This window comes from Molossus molossus, unplaced genomic scaffold (assembly GCF_014108415.1).
Source record: "Molossus molossus isolate mMolMol1 unplaced genomic scaffold, mMolMol1.p scaffold_m16_p_1, whole genome shotgun sequence".
NCBI classification, from domain to species: domain Eukaryota; kingdom Metazoa; phylum Chordata; class Mammalia; order Chiroptera; family Molossidae; genus Molossus; species Molossus molossus.
In genome coordinates, this window is record NW_023425344.1 from 90,349,643 (window position 1) to 90,370,203 (window position 20,561).

Here is a 20,561-nt window from a genome sequence, read left to right on the forward strand (position 1 = left end):
TTTTTAGATAGAGTTGGAAGGGAATGGGATGAGAGAGTGAGAGAGAGAAGGAGAGAGAAACAGTGATGTGAGGGAGACATATCAATTGATTGCCTCCCGCATGACCCCGACCCGGGCCAGGGATCAAACCCGCGACCCTTTGGTTGGAGGGCGGATGCTCCAACTGCTGAGCCAAACCAGCCAGGGCCATATTAGGAATTTTTTTGATTGGCTTTCTTGTTATTCATAGCTAACTGTGTATCTTCTTTTGAAAGTACATTTTATATTTTTCCCACTTGTGAGGTTTGCTATGTGATCTCTAAAGGGGGACTGTTGTACCAGCTTTTAGGGGAGTGGGTACTGCTGCTGTCCTGAGTTTGCCTGTGGGACTCACAGGGTAGGTGTTAGACCCGTCTTTAAATTAAAGAAAAGGCTTTTTAAAAAAAATCCTCACCCGAGGATATTTTTTCATTTATCTTTAGATACAATTTGAGGGAGAGAGAGAAAGAGAGAGAGAGAGAAACATCGATATGAGAGAGAGAAACATCGATATGAGAGAGACACATTGATTGTTTGCCTCCCACATGACCCCGACCAGGGCCAGGGACGAACCACAACTGAGGTATGTGCCCTTGACTGGAATCGAACCTGCAACTCCTTGGTCTGTGGGTTGATGCTCCAACCGTTGAGCCAAACTGCCCCAGGCAGAAAAGGCATTTTTTGAAAGCTGTCTAATAATACCTCTTCAGATAAAAATTGCTAAAATTAAAAATGGTACCCACTTGTTGGAAATGACTTTTCCAGCTGTGACAAGTTACTCACTAGATTCTGCTTTTTCAAGTGGAAATAGAAAATGTAAAACTAGTAAGAATGATGAAGAAAGTTTTTCTCTTGTTTAAAACTCTGTTTGTACATGAGCATTCCAGGTTGTTTTTACGGAAATTACAACTAGTGAAGAAGAATAAAAAGATTCTTTTCTGATGTCTCTGAAATCTCATTTTGGTAATATGCATTTATTTTTCAGATTTTCCTATTAAGTCTTAATTTTTATTTTTTTGTTATGCCCATAAGTAAAAACATCCAAAGGAATGTTTATTAAATCTCAAATAATTTAGAACTATATTTGGGTGCTATTTGCATTTGAATATTGCATGATGTTCTGAAAAGTTTTAATATTTCACCAAAAAAAAAAGAACCTAGGATGTAAATGACCTATGTTTAAGTTTCTAGTGGGGTGCAGTCAGTGTAGCAGTGAATAGGAACTCAGGACCGTAGTTTTCCCCTTGCCCATTAATGACCTCAGACAAGTCACCAGCTTCTCCCATCTTTTTGGAAGTGTTTTCTTTGATTAGTTGAATTACAGAATAATATAATTAGAGTTGCAAGAGAGAGTAACAGTAATGCAACTTCTCATTTTTAGAATATTTATCTTACTCTTTAATTAAAAAGACTGTGTAGGCAGCGATGGCTCAGTTTCTCTTATTTGTTTCAATTTGCAGATCACACAGCTTTGCTGTGGAGCATCGAGACAGGGAGGAGCCTCATTAAGTACACTGGCCATGTGGGGTCAGGTAAGTGCTATGACATCAACAGATCTCCAGATGGGAGGTTTGCTGAGTTCATGTCAGGACAGTGGGGCATTTTTATAGACAGACACTGTGCCTTTAAGTGTAGGCTTCACAAAGAGAAAGCTCAGCTCCCTAAACAACATCAGATAGGAGATGTCTGTGGTTTTTTGTTTTTTAGTGTTGCACAGAAAGGTACATGTAGACAGTTTTGAAACTGAAATATGTGCGTTATTTATCAAAAACTCTGTAGTCACTGTAGGGATTCACTTTCCTGTATTTGGTCCCAATGCAGGCTGCTGTCTGTCCTGGGCCCTTGCCTGCCATTAGTGTTGTAGTTAATGTAGCAGCTCGTCACTGCCTTTTCAATGTACCCTGCATGTCCATGTGTTCTGACCAAATTTCACCCACTCTTGTCCCACTCCCTTTGTGGGTCCTTCCATCTGTAGTGCATCATCTCCAGTGGTCTTTCAGGTGGCCCCCTGGCTCACTACCCCTAATCACCCACCTCCATCTCCTGAACCCTTGTAGACAAATTTCTAGGTGGCGTGTAACTTTTGCTTCTAGAGTTAGGGGTGTCCCCACTACCAACGTGTCAAGAAAGTGAGCCTGTCTTCGGTTGAAATGAGGAGGTGAAGATGAGGGCGGGAGGGGACTGACATGCAGTGAACTCCTGTTCAGTCCCGCCCATGGGGCCCAGGATGCTCACATGTATGGTCATTTTGTGTGGTGCATGTTTCCATGCGGGCAGTTCATGGTGACCAGCTTGAGCAGATACCCGCAAATAGTCTCCAGAGTGTGTGCTCCCACCCTTAGCTTTTGTTTCACCAGTAGTGCAGGTGAGTTCTGGCTGCTCCACCTTCTCTCCAGCACTGATCTTACTGAAATTGGGAGCACTGTTACTCTGTTAGGGGTGTGGTGATGGTCTGAGCATCATAGTTCGTTGTTTTACCAGCTCCTCCCACAGTTACCTGTTGTTTAGTGTTAACAGTAAAACTGCATTTTCTGCATTTTTCAGTTCCTTAGAAAAATATAATTCTAATGGTGTAGCTAACTGAATCTCACTGAAGGAGAGAACTTGTTGAAGTCTGGGAAAAATGTCTTACATTCTGTGAATGGGCCCCACAGCTCCTTTCAGGCGTGGGTGTGAAGTCTGGCTTCCTCGGGTGACCGGACAGCAGGGTTGTGAGAGCTGGGAAGGAGGGCATGACCTAGGGCTGCTGGGTGGGCAGTACAGTTTCTCCCACTGGACTCTGCAGATTATCTTTAACTCTAGATGCCTGTTCTATGGATAAAAAGAAATGGATTATTTTTATTAAAAAAATTTTTTTTTGATATTTATTTTTAAAAATTATTTATTTATTTTTTTGTTACAGATGTTTCTCCTTTTTTACCCCACTGGCACCCCCCCTCCCCACCCTATCCTCGCCCTGTCCCCGACTTTGTTGTCCATGTCTATTGGTTATGCATACATGCATATAAGTTCTGTGGTTTATCTCTTCCCACCCCCCCACCCCCCAAATTTTTTTTTTAATGCTCACCTGTGGACGCTTTGCTTTTGTTTCACCAGCAGTGCGCATTTTTCCATTTTTTGTTCAGATAGAGTGAGTGGGGGGGAGAGAGAGAAAGAGAGAGAGAGAGAAAACATCGATGTGAAAGGTACACATTGAGTGGCTGCCACTCGCATGATCCATCCAGGGCCGGGGACAAATCGCAACCGAGATATGTGCTCTTAGCGGGGAACTAACCCCGGTCTCTGGACCGCAGACCGACGCTCCAACCGCTGAGCCAAACTGGTCAGGGCAGAAATGGATTCTTAATATTCTTTTTCTGTGTTTCCTATACTTTAGCAATTTGATAGCTGATATTAGGCATTTTTATTATTTCTCAGATCTCTCTAATTTACACATTTATTCATAGTTTTTAACTGAATGGGAGGATCTAACATTGAACTACCGTAGTTTTTAAATTTAACTTTGCAATCTATAATAGATATTGGCGATGTTTTATTTTAAATCTGTTTGTGTAATATTTTTGTTTTGCAGTAAATTCTATAAAATTCCATCCTTCAGAGCAGTTGGCTCTCACTGGTATGTTGATTTATTTTTTTATTGAACAGAGTTGTTGATAATCTTAAAACAGCTGTAATCATTCTCTTAGCAGTAACATCAGGATTATCCAAGTCTTGAACTAAAGTTAGTTGGTTTTTAGTAGACATTTATGGATTATGTAAAGTATAAATAAAGGAAAGTACAATAAGTAGTACTTATTTTAACCAGTGTTGGTTTGTAAACTACATGAGCTTCACTTTCTTGTGAGATTAATATTGATCCATGGTCTTGGAGTCTTTTTATGAAGACGTCATAGTTGTCCATGTCCACTTCCCTGCTTGCACTGTGACAATTCTCTGCAGACTGTGACTCAGTCCTCTGAAGCCTGTCATTCTTGCTGGGTTCCTAATTCAGTGTGCATCTGAAATTAAAAAATGAGAAAATAGTAGTTCCAAGTCACGGCAATATGCAGAGCCTGTGTTTTTTTTTTCTGTGTAGTTCTCCTAAGCCGTGGTAGCTTGAGTTTGTCATATTTTATATAGTGGTTTTAAAAAACTCATTATTGTACCGACTAGTTTTCCTATAAAATGTGCAACAGCCTTAGATGCCTGTGGTGTTTTGGGGACACTAACAGTAATCTTGAAGGATAAGTATTTGAATGGACCAGAGGTCCGCAGGCTTTGTCTGTAAAGGACCAGAAGTAAATGTTTTCATCTTTGAGGGCCACAGTGTCATAACTATTCAGCTCTGTGTTGGTGGGAAAGCAGCAGAGACATGTACAGATGAGAGTGGATATGGCTGCCTGTAGTAAACATTATTTACAAAATGGTGGCTGCCTGGATTTGGCTGTTGGGCATGATTTTGCTGACCCTGGGATAAAGCGCAAAAGTAGTTCTTATTGGGTTCCTTTACATGTCAGTGAAATACAGTGGGAAGGTCAGTTTGAGAATTACAGGCCTGACTACAGTAGCTAGTTGATACTTGAAAAAACATTTGGGGAATAAAGTAGGTGAGGACTTTAAACTTTATTAAATCAACCGTTTTTGTATGTTTGGGAAGAGGGAAGATGGAGGGAGACCAGTGACAACAAGAGGTTGGAAAGGAGGGACTGAAATCAAGAGATGACTGAGAAGGGAGCTGACGGAAACTGAAACAGATAAAGTAGTGGGCTGGTGGATGGAGAGAGGTGTGCAAGACAGGTTTGGTTATGGTGCTGGTTTGAACAGAGATTGGCAAGTTGGGCAGTCAGTGCATTTGACACCTAAGAAAGGTACCACAATCTGCACATGGTCACTTCTTTGGGTAAGCCCTGCAGCCACGAAGACAAGGTGGGATTCAGCCAGTGTTCTTGTGAGGGTCAGTGGAGACGATTGGCATACCTGTGGCCTTTCTGGGCCTTCAGCTGCCCTCTGTCTTTCCATTCCCAAGTCCAAGCATCACCTTGACTGGTGAAAGGGAGATCTTAGTACTTGTGAGTGCCTGGCAGATCGAGAGGTCCATTAGTGTTGAGTGGGTAGGACCATACATTTGTGTGTTACTCACTTTTCTGAAACACCTGAGCACCCATTGTAGGCACAAGTTAGAGTATAATTGGGTTTCAGTTTACTTAGGTTGGGTAGTTGGAGGATAAAATGTATTTGTAAATTTTCCCTGAACCCTCACAGCTTTCTATCTTAAAATGAAATGGGGAACATTTTTATAAGTAATTATCTTAATTTTGTGCACTAACTCTATTCTCAATAGCATTGTGTGGTCTCAGAAATAAGTCCTTTAGTGAAGTACATTCATCTCACAATCACTAAGTTATGCATGTCTGATGATGCTCAGAGCCTTGCAGAAAGCACTTTTTGCATATGGTGTGCATGTTGGTTAATTTTTCTCCAATTTCTCTCTTCAGCTTCTGGAGATCAGACTGCTCACATTTGGAGATACGTGGTTCAGCTGCCCACTCCCCAGCCTGTGGCTGACACTAGTGTAAGCAGCACATTTACTTAACCCTGAAAACGCGACCTGGGGTATGTTGGTGGGGTTCTGGATGTCTGCAAATTTTAGAATAACTTTATAATATCTTATGGACTGAATGTTTGTGTCTCCCCAACATTCAGACGTTGAAGCCGTAACCCCCAGTTTGGCTGTATCTGAAGATAGGGCCTCTAAGGAAGAAATGAAGGTTAAATGGGGTCTTAGAGTAGGGCCCTGATCCTAAAGGATTAGTGCCCTTACAAGAGACACCAAAGATCTCTCCCTGTACGCACCTGGGAGAGGCCATCTGCACACCAGGAAGAAAGCCCTGTCCAGAAACCATATCTGCTGCCCCTTGATCTTGGCCACCCAGTCTTGGTGTTTCATTTTGGTAACCTGAGCAGACCAAGGCAACATCTAACAAGTACCTTTATCTATATATGCACTTGCTTGCTTTAACCTGCCTTTCCACAAGTATTAAACATTTACCTTTCTTTTAAATTTGTGATTAGGTTGCATTTCTTAATGTTTTATGTATTTTTTAGATAAATTTCTAAAATCAGTGGCATGTATAACATCATTATTATGTGGGTGAAGTTTTTGTTGTTGTTGTTAATCCTCACCTCAAGGATATTTTAATCCTCAAGGATATATTTTCATTGGTTTTAGATAGAGTGGAAGGAATGGAGGGAAAAAGGGAGAGGGAGAAACATTGATGTGAGAGAGACACGTCAATTGATTGCCTCCTGTAAGACCCTGACCGGGCCAGGGATTGAACCTGCAACCCAGGTATGTGCCCTTGACTGGAATCGAACCTGTGACCCTTTGGTCTGAGGGCTGACGCTGTAACCACTGAGCCAAACCAGCCAGGACTCTGGGTGAAGTTTTAATGTAGGTAACAAAAGAGTTTGCATATTGAGAAGAAGAATGAATCAATAGATTTAAACCATAAATTCTCAGTTACTCTTTGTCTTGTAATATTGGATTCTATTTATAATCATGCAGAGATCTTAATTATCCTTTTGAGTGAAATGATTTAGTTTTTTGCTCTCTTATCCCTTTCCTTGCCCTGCTTGCAGCAGTGGTATTAGGCAGAGAGTTCTGTGATGTCATGCAGTCATTGTAAACATGAGGTTTCAGTTTCCATTTAGCCATAATTAATAGTGGGTGATGGTAACTTTCTAGTTTTGATGTTTCTGCCTCAGAATAATCCTTTACTTTTTCTCCTTTTTAAACATTTTAAACATTGTTCTATTTGGAGATGGGTTAAATAATTAATAAAGTACAGTGATGAGTAAGAATGAGTTTTCTTTAGTTAAGAGCTCTTATTAATGGCTCATTGTTAATTGAGTGTATTACGTACTTTTCCCAGGCGGAATTGCCAAACTGTTTATTATGTGCCATGCTTAACAGTTTCATTCATTGAAGAGACTAGCATTGGGTTTTGATGGAGGATAGGGCAGAGATAAGGTTGGGATTAATGCTCAGGTGAGAAAGTGAGTTAACACTCTGTGGGTTCCCGCAAATAAATAAGAAAGCACTGATCTTTTTTTTTTTTTTTTTATCCTCACCAGAGGACATTTTTCCATTTTTTGTTCAGATAGAGTGGGAGGGAGAGAGAGGAAGAGAGAGAGAGAAACATCGATGTGAAGGGACACATCGAGTGGCTGCCACCCTCACGACCAACCAGGGCCGGGGACAAACTGCAACCGAGGTACGTGCCCTTAGCGGGAACCGAACCCGGGTCTCTCTGGACCGCAGGCCGATGCTCCAACCGCTGAGCCAAACCAGCCAGGGCAGAAAGCACTGATCTTATTAGATGGGAAAATTATGTATAATACTTAATTTAAAAAGCTAGAATATTACATGGACTTTTTTTCTTTATGATTTTGCTTGCATTAGACACAGGGAGGGACTTTTCATGCTTGGAGTTGCTGCCCCAGGATTTGGAGCACCTGAGGGGAAGCCCAGGCTGAATTAGAGAGGAGCCTTCATCACAGGGCATGACTGGAACCACATCTACCCTCTGCTAAGCGTGGTTCTGTGTGGCCTTCCCTCGTGAGGGCTCGGTTACTCCCCTCTGTAGTTGCCACCCATTGCATACGAGGCTCTTTAAGTGAGGGCCATTTGTGTTCTAAAGCTTCTGCTGGATTTCTTAGTAGTTCTCCTAGATTCTGAAATAAACTAGTCTGTAACTATCTTGTTCATTTTGAATCAGTACAGTTCTTGGACAGATGTTTTCTCCTTTTAATTTGGCATCTACCGTGTTCATAATGAAATATTTGGATGGTATCCTCTGAACAGTTTTAGATTGCCTGTTAGATCACTGTATCATGCTAGTTGCTTGATGTTAATTTATTTAACTTAGTGGGGTGGATTTTCTTCATTTGAAAGTGAAAATCTAAATGAATTATGTATCAGCTCTCAATGGCCCCTCCTACATGAGAACATGTGATTCAGGGACTTGTGGTTCTGTGGACAACTGGTTCTCAGTAGGTACTTCGTATGAAATAGGCAGTTCTTGAACGTTTCTGTTTAAATGTCGGCAGTAAAAATGAGTCAAGTTAAATAGATTGATTATCTCTAAGACAGTGGCAAAAAACAAACAATTCTTACCCTTCTTCCTCCTGCCCTTTACCAGTTTAGGGTTAAAGATTTTGCTATTATCTTTTATTTTTTTTTAAATCCTCACCCGAGGACATTTTTGCATTTTTTGTTCAGACAGAGCGGGAGGGAGAGAGAGGAAGAGAGAGAGAGAGAAACATCGATGTGAAGGGACACATCGAGTGGTTGCCACCCACACGACCAACCAGGGCCGGGGACAAACTGCAACCGAGGTACATGCCCTTAGCAGGAACCGAACCCGGGTCTCTCTTTACCGCAGGCCGACGCTCCAACCGCTGAGCCAAACCGGCCAGGGCTGCTATTATCTTTTAATGTGACTTACTACATTTGTGTTTTATATATCTTTAAATTCCTTGTGTAGTTTGCTAAATTGACTTCTGTAAATGTTATGACTCTGTTTCATCTTTCAAATGTGGATCCTGATAACTAGGGCTTTTTACATGGGAACTCCAGGCCATTCTTCTGCGCTCCGGCATCCTTCCCACACCCAGGGTTTTCACTGCACTGTTCCCAAGACCACACTGCACACACGGCCTCCCCCAGACCTCCCACTCCCCCGGCAGAAGTTGCTCTTTTGCATGCCCACTTGTCACTCCTTTCATTAGAATAGTTAGTGAAGAGCTGTGAGGCTCACTGCTGCAGGTTTGGGTGTAATGATGAACAGAACTGCAAACTCACCTTTAACTCTTCCCTTCTGTCACCTCCCCTCCTCCATTTCCACCTAATATATGACATCTTCCCGATTCTGGTTCCTAAATAATTCTTACATCCACTTCTGTCTCCCTGTGACACCCCTTCTATAGCAGCTACTCTGAGCTCCCTGCTGAGTTTCTCTACACTTCTCACAGAGCCATCCAGAAACCCACCAGCCCAAGAGACAGTGAAGGTGCAGGAGAGTGGCTATGGGGGCTGACAAGCCCTATGACCTAGGAATCCGTGTTCCCCGAAGGAGAGCCCCAGCTACAACGTCTCCACCAGGAATGTACAGTGACTTGTTTCTCCTTTCTAGATGCTGTTTACCAAGCAGGGAATGGTTTACCTTGAGCAAGTTTCACTCCAGCTGTTCTGTTCGCTGTCACCATTCCAAGTCCAGATCATTAACTAGTCTCCTGACTCGTCTCCCTGTCTCAGATCTGATTGCTCATGTCTAGCCTCTTCTCTATGAAGTCAGGTGTAGTCTTTGTAGCATTTTATCTCAGTGAGTCACCTCAGTGAGCTGTTGCAACCCTTAGTCTCAGTTTACATCCCCTCCCCACTCCAGTCCCTGGATGGGCTTGCTGCCCTGACTCACCATCTTCTCCCCCCTGCTGGCCCTTTTCCTACTCCTTACCCTACTCCTCATCCTGCAGGTACCTCTCAGTGTTGCAGGCCGCCTGCCTTACTCTCAGAGTGTCCTGCACTTGGCCTTTGTAGCATTTAGCATTCATATGAAATAGATACTTTTGTGTAATCATTTATGTTTAACTTTCCCACTAGATTGTGAGTCCTCTTTCTGGATCGTTCCCCCTGTGATTACTTCCAGCATTTCTTCTGTCCCTCTTGTACTGATCAGTTAGTGCCCTGTGACCAGCCTTACCATCATCAGGCAATTCTGGGCTGTGACATTCCTCCTGGCCACGACTCTGACACATTTCCGGGTGACTTCCTCACACTCCCTTCTGCCTCCTTACTTTCTTGTATCAGCAGCAAGCAGACATGGCGTAGTAGCTGTCCCCCTAACCTACCTGAGCCTTCTATCCCTCCTGGAGCCATGTGGTACTGGTTTTCCTATGCAGAATTCAGACTTGTCACTTGCACTCCTTTCCCTCTCTACACACTCTTCTAGGGTCATCTGTGTCCCTGCCGGGCTTTTCTCAGCATCCCATCCATGTTGACCACCCAGCAGACACTTTCATTCGCTCCTTGGACTTCTAAATTCCTGTCACAGTGTGGCCCTCTCTCCATCTAACATCTCGTGTATTTCTCTTGTTTTCTTCCTTCCTCTTGAGTCTTGTTGGCTGGGTCACCTCCTCTTCCTGGTGACTCTTGCGTCTCTGACACTATACCCTCTCACTTATGTGCGGGTCACCTCCTCCGCTCTCTCACCTGTGTGTGGGTCACCTTCTTTGCGCTCTTACCTGTGTGTGGGTCACCTCCCTACCCATTCGTGTGTGGGTCACCTCCACCTTCTCTCCTGATTTCCTCCCACAGTACTTTCTAGCTGATCCTCAGACTCATGTTTCAAAGGACCATCCCTTGCTTCTGACCCCCAGGTTTGCATACTGTCCTCGACTCTTTAACTCCAAACTTCGATAGACATCTCACTACTTAACTCAGTTTCTACTTGGATGTCTTACAGACTGCAAAACTATTGTGTCCAAAATTGAGCTCTGGATGTTCCCACAATCCGCTCCTTCTGTTTTGTTCCTTCTCTCAGACTTTATCCTTCACCCTGTTATTTAGACTAAACGCCTGTAAATCATCCACAAATTTTCTTTCACCCACCTGGATATCAGCAAATCCTGGGCTGTATCAAAGGATGTCTTAATTTAACCTTTCTCCCTCATCTTTACTGCTGTCTCATCTAGGCTCCCTTCTTCTACCTCTATTCGGTGATCATAGTCTCCCCTGTATCAGTGTGGTTGGGTTGCTGTAACAAAGCACCACAGAGGGGCAGCTTAGACAAGAGACAGTCCTGGAGTCCCAGATCCAGTTGTCAGAAGGGCTGGTTTCTCCTGAGGCCTTGGTCCTTGGCATGTAGGCAGCCATCTTCCCATGTTCTCACATGGTTGTCCCTCTCTGTGTCTGTCCTTATCTCCTCTATTAGGGACACCAGTCATATGTACTGGATTAGGGCCTACCCCAATGACCCCATCTTACCCTAATTACTTTTTTTAATCCTCACTGCTTAGGGGGGGGGGGGAGAGAAAGAAACATCGATGTGAGAGAGGAACAGTGATTTGTTGCCTTCCATATGTAACCCTACCAAGATCAAACCCGCAACCCAGGTATGTGCCCAGATGGGGAATTGGACGGCAACCTTTGGGTGCATAGGATGACTCTCAACCAGCTGAACCACTCTGGCCAGGCCCTAATTACCTCTTTAAAGGTCCCATTTCCATATACAGTCACATTCTGCAGTACTGGGGGTTGAGGATTCAACATGATTTTAGGGGGACACAGTGCATTCCTCAGGAATGTTCACATATAACAGTGGTTCTTTAAAGCATGAGTCTTCCGTACTCAAAACCATCTGGTGATTATTTTCCAGGACACACAGAATAAATTCCAAAGTCCTTTTCCATTTCTCCAGGTTTTACATGATTTATACCAGTGACATCTCTGAATCCACCTCTGCAACCTCTTCCACTTCAACTCATCTGTTCCCTTTTTGAGCCTTTGCATCTTCTGTTTCCTTGGCTGGGAACCTTGTTCCCCTAAATATTTACGTGCCTTACTCCCTTGTTTTCTTCACATCCCAAGTCAAATGTTACTTTAGCAGAGAGTCTTCCCCTACATAAAAGAGTAGCCCTCATGACTGTCTATCCCCTCATCTTGCTTTATTTTTCTTCTTTACTCATATTCTTGCCTGAATCTGTTTATGTGCATGTGACACATATCCCTATACTAGGAGTGTGTACATATGACAAATATACTGTGTGTGTACATGTGACATCTATCCCTAAACTAGGAGTGTGTACATATGACACATTCTTAAACTATAAGTGTGTACATTTGATATCTCTATGAGTGTACATTCCTATACTGAGCGTGTACATATGACATTTCTATACTGTGAGTGTGTACATGTGACACCTAGTCTTATACTATGAGTGTACATGTAATACATACTCCTATACTATGAGCGTGTACATATGACATCTCTATACTATGAGTGTACATTTATACATACTCCTATGAGTGTGTACATGTGACATCCCTATACTATGAGTGTATGTACACGTGGCATGTATTCCCACACTAGCATATATATACACACAGCATGTATTTCTGTGTGTCTGTTGTATGTATATGTGTGCATGCACCCCCACATGTGTTGTTTGTCTTCCTTGCTAGCATGTAAGCTCCCTGAGGCGGGGACTTTGCCAGTCTCTGCCTTCATTGCCCTCCTCACCTGGCTATTCATTGTTCCTTATACATGTCAGCAGAGTTTATCTCTCCTTCTCTGCTCTGTGCCCTGCCTTTGTTCTGGCACTGTGTAAGCAGCTGATAAATAGTTGTTGAATGAATAAACATATTTTCTTAAAGAACTGAAACCTATGGTGACTACCACATTTTTATTTTATCTTTGGCTTTTGACAAAAGACTTTGTTGATTTGTAGGAAAATAAAGTAAACTCTCGTATCTGTTGTTACAGTAATAGAATTCTAAGTATATCTTAAGTAGGCTCTTGAGAATTGGAATATTCCTTTTTTTTTTGCGTTTATCTTCAGATAGAGCGGGAGGGAGAGAGAGAGAGAGAGAGAAACAGATTTGAGAGAGACACATGGACTGGCTGCTGCCCACACAATCCCAACTGGGGCCGGGGACAAACTGCAACTGAGGTACGTGCCCTTAGCGGGAACTGAACCTGGGACTTTCTGGTCTGTGGGCCGATGCTCTAACCGCTGAGCCAAACCAGTCAGGGTGGAATATTCCTTTTTTTTTTATTGTGGATAAATTATTGACTTTCAGTTGAATTTGTTTAGTTTTATTGCATTTCTAATACATGGTAAAAACCTAAAATGTCGAAAATCATTTTATTTGCCATTTTGTTGGTTAGTGGAAATGGACAATATCCTATTTGATGTTATAGTGGCCCTGATTTTTTTCCTCCTTATATTTGGCCCTGGTTTCAGCCAAGCACATAAACATGAAGGTGATAAACATTTATTGAACACTGGTTAACGTACCAGGTCCTGCACCAGTATTGGTCATAATGATGATCAAGTTCTAGAAAGATAAGTGACACAGTCTGATTATGTAGCTGTGCCAGAAAAGACCCACAACTCTCTGCTCTGACCTTCAACAGCAGATATGTGGCGAGGATGAAGTCGAGTGCTCTGATAAGGATGAGCCTGATGTGGATGGAGATGTATCCAGTGACTGTCCTACCATCCGGGTGCCGTTGACTTCTCTTAAGAGTCACCAGGGAGTGGTCATAGCTGCCGACTGGCTGGTTGGGGGGAAGCAGGCGGTGACGGCATCCTGGGACCGAACAGCAAACCTCTATGATGTGGAGACAGCGGAGCTCGTTCACTCTCTCACAGGTACTTTATTTATATTTTTATTTTTATTTTTTTGATATTTTGTTCAGATAGAGTGGGAAAGAGAGAGAGAGAGAGAGAGAAACATCGATGTGAAAGGGACACATCGAGTGGTTGCCACCCTCACAACCCAACCAGGGCTGGGGACAAACTGCAACCGAGGTACGTGCCCTCAGCGGGAACCGAACGCGGGTCTCTCTGGACCGCAGGCCGACACTCTAACTGCTGAGCCAAACCGGCCAGGGCTCTCACAGGTACTTTAGCCCTGGCCTCCCAGCAGTGTGCTTGTGATTTATGTGCATGTGTTATCTTATCTTGCAAATTCCTTTTTGTCCAGAATTATTTTTAGTTCTCTGGGTGCTCAGATTGTGATTTTTCAGAGATCCTTTGTAATAGAACTGTTGGTAGCTGATTCTATCTTTAGGGATTTAATTGTAGCATATAGTATCTAGATATTTGAAATATGCTAGTGTATTAGTTTTCTATTGTTTTGTAACATATTTCCACAAATGTGGTGTCTTAAAGTAACATGAATTTATAATGTTATGGTTTCCCTGGGTCAGGAATTTGGGGTTGGGGACTGCTTTTAGCATTTAGCATGTTATTGGGTCCCTTGTGTTCCCATCTAGAGGTGTATTACCCACGGCTGTTTGATTTTTTCCAGACCAGCACCAGCAGGAAAGCACCTCTGCCTGGGCCCTTTTATTTTTATTTTTGTTACAGATGTTTCTCCCTTTTCCCTCCTCCCAACACCCCCCCCCCCCCAGCATTATTGTCTGTGTCCATGGTTACGCATACATGCATATAAGTTCTGTAGTTTATCTCTTCCCTCACTCCCACCCCCCTCTCCTGAGGTTTGTCAGTACCCTACTTCTATGTCTCTGGGTCTGTTTTATTCATTAGCTTTTTTTGTCCTTTATATTCTACAAATAAGTGAGATCATGTGATATTTGTCTTTATCTGATTGGCTTTTTAATTTTTATTTTTTTTAATCCTCATCTGAGGATATGGTTTTTTTTCATTGATTTTAGAGAGAGAGAGAAAGAGAAAGAAACATTGATATGAGAGAGAAACATCAATTGGTTGCCTCCTGTACCCTCTCTGACCAGGGATTGGACCCGAAACCCAGGTATGTGGTCTGACTGGTAATTGAACCCGCCGCCTTTCAGTGTATGGTAAGATACTTCAGCCAAATGAGCCACACTGGCCAGGGCTGCCTGGACCCTTTCAGAGGGCCCATCTGGTTAGGCCAGGCCCACGAGGACATTCTTTCCTTTGATGAACTTACTTGGGGGCCTTAGTTATGACTGAAAAATATGTCTTGCCTTATAAACGTACTGAGATTACCAGAGTGGTAGTTCATCACATTTTCCCAAACTCAAGGGGAAGATATCAGACAGGGTGTGTACACCAGGGATGAGGGTCTTCAGGCCATCTTAGAATTCTGTCCACAGCAAGTATTTTTGCAAATTTGTCAGTAAGTGCATTTTCTGATTGATTGTTAAAGGCTATATTTCATTGACGTCTCCATATATGTTATTAGAGGTCTTTTGGGAAGTGAAGAACCGAGAATTAATTTGTTCACGTGCTGAGCCTGTTAAAGAGATTTGCCAGACCTTTTATTTATTTATTTCTTAATATATGTTTTATTGATTTTTTTAGAGAGAGAGGAAGGGAGAGAGAGATAGAAACATCAATGTGAGAGAGAGACATCAATTGGCTGCTTCCTGCACGACCTCCACTGGGGACTGAGCTTATAACCTGGGCATGTGTCCTGACCGGGAATCAAACCAGGGCCCCTCAGTCCATGGGACGAGCTCAATCTACCGAATCACACTGGCTGGGTAAGATTTGCCAGACCTTTCAAATGTGAGGATCAGGAAGTGGGTTACACTCGTACTCAGTACCATATTTCTTTTAAATGTACAAGTGAAAGGACTTCCAGCTCCTGAGGGAGAAGTGGTCCTTGTGTTTACCTTTACAGTGAGTATTAGCAGTGGAGACAAAAAGACTGTTTTTTTGATTCTAGTGTTTTTAAGAAAGCTTTACTGTATTTGTAGATGGTTGACCTTGCATTTTTGTTGTTTTTGGTTGTATTGTAGGGCATGACCAGGAACTCACGCACTGTTGCACACACCCCACCCAGCGGCTTGTGGTAACCTCCTCCCGTGACACGACATTCCGTCTGTGGGATTTCAGGGACCCGTCGATCCACTCTGTGAATGTTTTCCAGGGCCATACAGAGTGAGTCACAGTTGTTCAGATATCTCTTTTTAATTGTTCATGAAAAAGGTTTTGTGGGTGGATATGAAAATTTTATTCTTATCTTAATTTTCAGTATTAATTTTCAATTCCACTGTCTTTGAGAATGGTTACTATTTTCCTTAAACATTTAATTCCATTTTGGAGATTTCAGAGAATTTAGGAGACTAAGAGAAGTCATCAGAGTTCTGTCAAGAAATTAGATGGGGACAGAATGGGACATTGGGAGAAGGGACCAGAGAGGAACAGGAAGTACTCTAGCGTTGGCGGTGTGAGGTGATCACACTGGAATGGTTTAGAGCCACTCCCAAATCCTTGCACTGGGGTTGTTTTCATCTAGTTTTGATATTACATATATTTGCAGGGTCTGTTCCAGGAGAAGATACACTGCACACTGACACACACCGATTCTCACCCTTCTTTGTCTGATTGACTGTTGGGCAGCTCCGGTGTAACCATATGGTGTAACCATATCGTAACAGAGCTTTGTTCTTTCCACAAACTTCTTTTTTTCCCAGGCTGACTCTTTCTGGTACATGGTATGACCATCCTTCCAGTTACTTGTCCACAAACTTCTTCACTCACCTGCTGCTGTGCCCCATCCTGACCACGAGCAGGACTCCCATCCAGTTATACCTCCTGATGTATTCTGTCCCCAGGCCACCACTGCCCATGCATGCTGCCCTCCAGTCCATCCCCGTCTCTCTCCTAGATGGCAGTGTTGTTCTGCTTGAGCCTCTGCACATCCCAAAAAGTTCCTACATGCAGTAGTGCTCAGTAAACACTTTTTCATGAATGAATTTTTGCTCATTCGGCTTCTCCAAAATAGGGATTTTATTCATTCAATCATGTGATGTGGCAAACAAGTCTGTTTTATGTGTTTAATGTTAGATACTAGGTTTTAGATTTAATGTTCAAAATTCATGAAGTATACAAAAGGGAACTAGGACATAGTTGTATTAAGGAGCTTGAGATTAGAGAACAAGTTGGCATCTTGCACCTGAGGTGCATGAAAATGTTAGGAGTAAGTAGCGGCCAGCATGCACCGAGATCTTAGCATACCGCTGGCTCTTGTCTGAGAGTGTCCATGTGAGAAAGTTTATTCTGACAAGGGGAGCAATTTCTTCCCCAGCTAGGGTAGCCATAGCCCTGAAACAGAAAATGCCTGATTCTCAGGGGTTCATACAGTGATGGGGGCTGAGTGGTGCCCACATGTTCTCCTGTCCCCGTGAGTCTAGTCCTGTTGGTTGCTCTGAAGGCCATGGAGGTTATAGTTTCTAACCAGTCCAGCCCAGATGACAACACTGTAAAGAATGGGGCCATAGGTGGGTCAACAGCTCTTCATCTACTTTTAGGGTGGGGTCACTCTGGGCTCAGAGAGCAGAAGGAACCATCTGTGGTTACCATACAGACCATATGCAAGGCGAGTGGCACTCTCATATAGCCTTACCCTGGAGCCTGCATATCTTTTCTCCCAAGTTTTTACTCTGGAAAGTTTCAAGCTTATGTAAAAGTTGAAAAAAGTGCAGCAAATCCACCTATTCTTCTAGAAGCACAGTTGTTTTTATTTCACCACATTTGTCTGTCTCTTAATAGATAGTATACACGTATATTGTATGATATATAGAATAAATGCGCACTTCTGTCCCTAGTTAGGTGTGCACTTGTGTCCTATGAATATATAGCACACATACATGCACTTCTGTCTATAGATACCTATGCACATGTATCCTATGAATATATAGCACATGTACACCTCTGTCTCAATTTTTTTATTTTTATTTTTTAAATATGTTGTTTATTGGTTTTTTAGAGAGAGAGGAAGGGAGAGAGAGATAGAAACATCAATGTGAGAGAGCTATATCGATCAGCTGCCTCCTGCACGCCCCATACTGGGGTTGGAGCTTGCAACCTGGGCATGTGCCCTGATCGGGAATCGAACTGGGACCTCTCAGTTCATGAGATGACGCTCAATCCACTGAGCTACACTGGCTGGGCCCACCTAAGAAAATTTAAAAACAGCCCTGGCCAGTTTGGCTCAGCGGTTAGAGCGTCGGCCTGCGGTCTGGAGAGACCCGGGTTCGGTTCCCGCTAAGGGCACGTACTTCGGTTGCAGTTTGTCCCCGGCCCTGGTTGGTCGTGCGGGTGGCAGCCACTCGATGTGTCCCTTCACGTCGATGTTTCTCACTCTCTCCCCCTTCCTCTCTAAAAATATCCTCGGATGAGGATTAAAAAAAAAAGAAAATTTAAAAACATTCTCTAATATTGCCCTGGCTCAGCGGTTAGAGTGTTGGCCCACAGACCCAAGAGTCTCGGGTTTGATTCTGGTCAAGGGCACATACCTCAGTTGCAGTTTGGTCCTGGCCCTGGGAGGCAACCAATCAATGTCTGTCTGTCTGTCTCTCTTTCTCTCTCACTCCCACCCTCCCTCCCACTCTATCTGAAGATAAATGGAAAAATATCCTTGGGTGAGGATTTTAAAAAAATAATTGAAAAAAACTCTCATATCACCTGATGCCCATTTCATACTCAGATTTATTGTTGTTGTGCACAAATATCTTTGCTACTTTTTAAGGATTTAATCAAGATTCATTAATTACATTTAGAATCTGTGTTCTTTGGTCTCTTTCTTTTTTTTACCCCCTTTTAAAAAAATTTTTTATTTCTCAATTTTACTACTGATTTTTTAGTAGTTTAAATTACAAAAGTAATATTAAGACATACATATTACAGATTTGTTGAAAAGTTCTTTGCTCTCTTTTAATCTAAAACAATCCTCCATCCATTAAAAAAATTTTTTTTTTCTTTATTAATTTTATCCTCACCTGAGGATATTTTTCCATTTTTTGTACAGATAGAGTGGGAGGGAGAGAGAGGAAGGGAGAGAGAGATAAACATCGATGTGAAGGGACACATCGAGTGGCTGCCATGCACACGACCAACCAGGGCCGGGGACAAACTGCAACCGAAGTACGTGCCCTTAGCGGGAACCGAACCCGGGTCTCTCCGGACCGCAGGCCGACGCTCTAACCGCTGAGCCAAACTGGCCAGGGCTCTTTATTAATTTTAGAGAGCAAGGAAGGGAGAGGGAAAGATAGAAACATTGATGAGAGAGAACATTGATTGGCTGCTTCCTGCATGCCCCCACTGGGGATTGGGCCCACAATCTGGGCATGTGCCCTGACTGGGAATTGAACTGGTGACCTCCTGGTGCACAGATCAACACTCAATTACTGAGCCACACCGGCCAGGCCATTTTTTTTTTAAATTCTCACCCAAGGATACTTTTCCATTGATCTTCAGACAAAGTGGGGGTGGGGTTAGGGAGGGGGGGAGAGAGAGAGATATACATCAGTTGGTTGCCTCCCGTATGACCCCAACCAGGGCCGGGGATCAAACACAGCCGAGGTATGTGCCCTTGATCAGACCCCATGAGTCTTTAGTCTGTGGGCCGATGTTCCAACCTCTGATCCAAACCGGCCAGGGCCATTTTGTAATTTTTTTATGGCATTGAATTTTTTTTTGAAGAATCCAAGCCTGTCTCGTGGAATGTTCCCCATGCTGACTTTTTTTTTCCCTCATGGCTTTTTTCCCCAGAAGTGTGTTTTTCACTTTGAAATGAGTGAAGTGATACTTTGTGACATATGCATGAATATCTTCTTTCCCAGCAATCTTTCATCCAGTGGAAGGTCTGACATCAGTGATCCTTGCCTGAATCAGCTGTTACACTGATTGTTGCAAAAGGGTCATCTTGCTAATTCTGCTATTCTTTTACACTCATTAGCTGACACTCTTCATTAGCGTAATTGAGGATTAGTAGAGACTTGAGGACTTTTTCATTTTGGTGGTTATAAAACATTTGTTGTCATGATTTTGATGCTTAAGTTGTTCCAGATTCAACCGCTGAGTGCACCTTCCTGTGGCTTCTCTGTCTCTTTTGACAGGATCCTCTCGTCTTTGAGTACCCCTCTGCCTTTGGCACAGTAGCAGACTGTCTTAGCCTCACCCTGCACGTCCCTACCCAAAAGTGAGAGTGCCAGCAGTCTTCTTACTAAACTGACTCTGCCCACCGGTACTGCATCAAGCCAGATATGGTCAGAGATTTGAGGACTGTGTGGAGAAGGGAGTTTTGTGTATAGAGAAAGAGCAGTTGGTACTTGTGCTGTGCCTATAGGAGACAGAATGTAAATGGACCTTTCTTACACTGATCTGACCATCCTGTGCAGCATGGATGGGAGACCTGTGGGTGGAGAACCAGGGAGGACTAGGGTTGTTTCTGGACAGGGAGGCAGAAATGAAGAGAGAATGGTGGCAGCTGCTTTTATTGAGTCCTTGGAGTGTACCAGGCACAGTGAAAACTTGTTCTACTTGTTAAATCTTTGCAGCGAATCTGTTTCTGTTCTATGACGGTAAACTGAGGCTCAGGGAGATCAGCTAATTTATTTATTTATTTATTTATTTATTTATTTATTTATTTATTTATTTATTTATTTTATCCTCACCCGAGGATATTTTTCCATTTTTTGTACAGATAGAGTGGAAGGGAGAGAGAGGAAGGGGGAGAGAGAGAGAAACATCGACGTGAAGGGACACATCTAGTGGCTGCCACCCGCACGACCAACCAGGGCTGGGGACAAACTGCAACCGAAGTACGTGCCCTTAGCGGGAACCGAACCCAGGTCTCTCTGGACCGCAGGCTGACGCTCTAACCGCTGAGCCAAACTGGCCAGGACGAGATCAGCTAATTTCCTGAAGATTGCCTGGATCTTAGGTGGGGCTTGACTCTTAAGTGTAATTCCACAGGAGTCTTGGTGTTATGTATATATTTTTTTCCTTTATAGATATTAGAGAGAGAGGAAGTGAGAGGGAGA

At 43.1% G+C, this 20,561-nt stretch overlaps 1 protein-coding gene across 5 annotated transcripts in view; it reads left to right on the forward strand.

Annotated features, from left to right (window-relative positions):
- Positions 1-20,561, forward strand: part of WDR37 (WD repeat domain 37) — a 78,984-nt gene that overhangs the window by 38,462 nt on the left and 19,961 nt on the right. For 3 of the 5 annotated variants that reach the window (XM_036261568.1, XM_036261604.1, XM_036261578.1), the window contains exons 7-11: positions 1,479-1,550; positions 3,590-3,634; positions 5,493-5,569; positions 13,194-13,431; positions 15,531-15,672. In XM_036261568.1, coding sequence (XP_036117461.1) covers positions 1,479-1,550; positions 3,590-3,634; positions 5,493-5,569; positions 13,194-13,431; positions 15,531-15,672 — 574 coding nt within the window. The remainder of the gene's footprint in view (positions 1-1,478; positions 1,551-3,589; positions 3,635-5,492; positions 5,570-13,193; positions 13,432-15,530; positions 15,673-20,561) is intronic. The other 2 variants (XM_036261586.1, XM_036261597.1) reach the window with 2 other exon arrangements.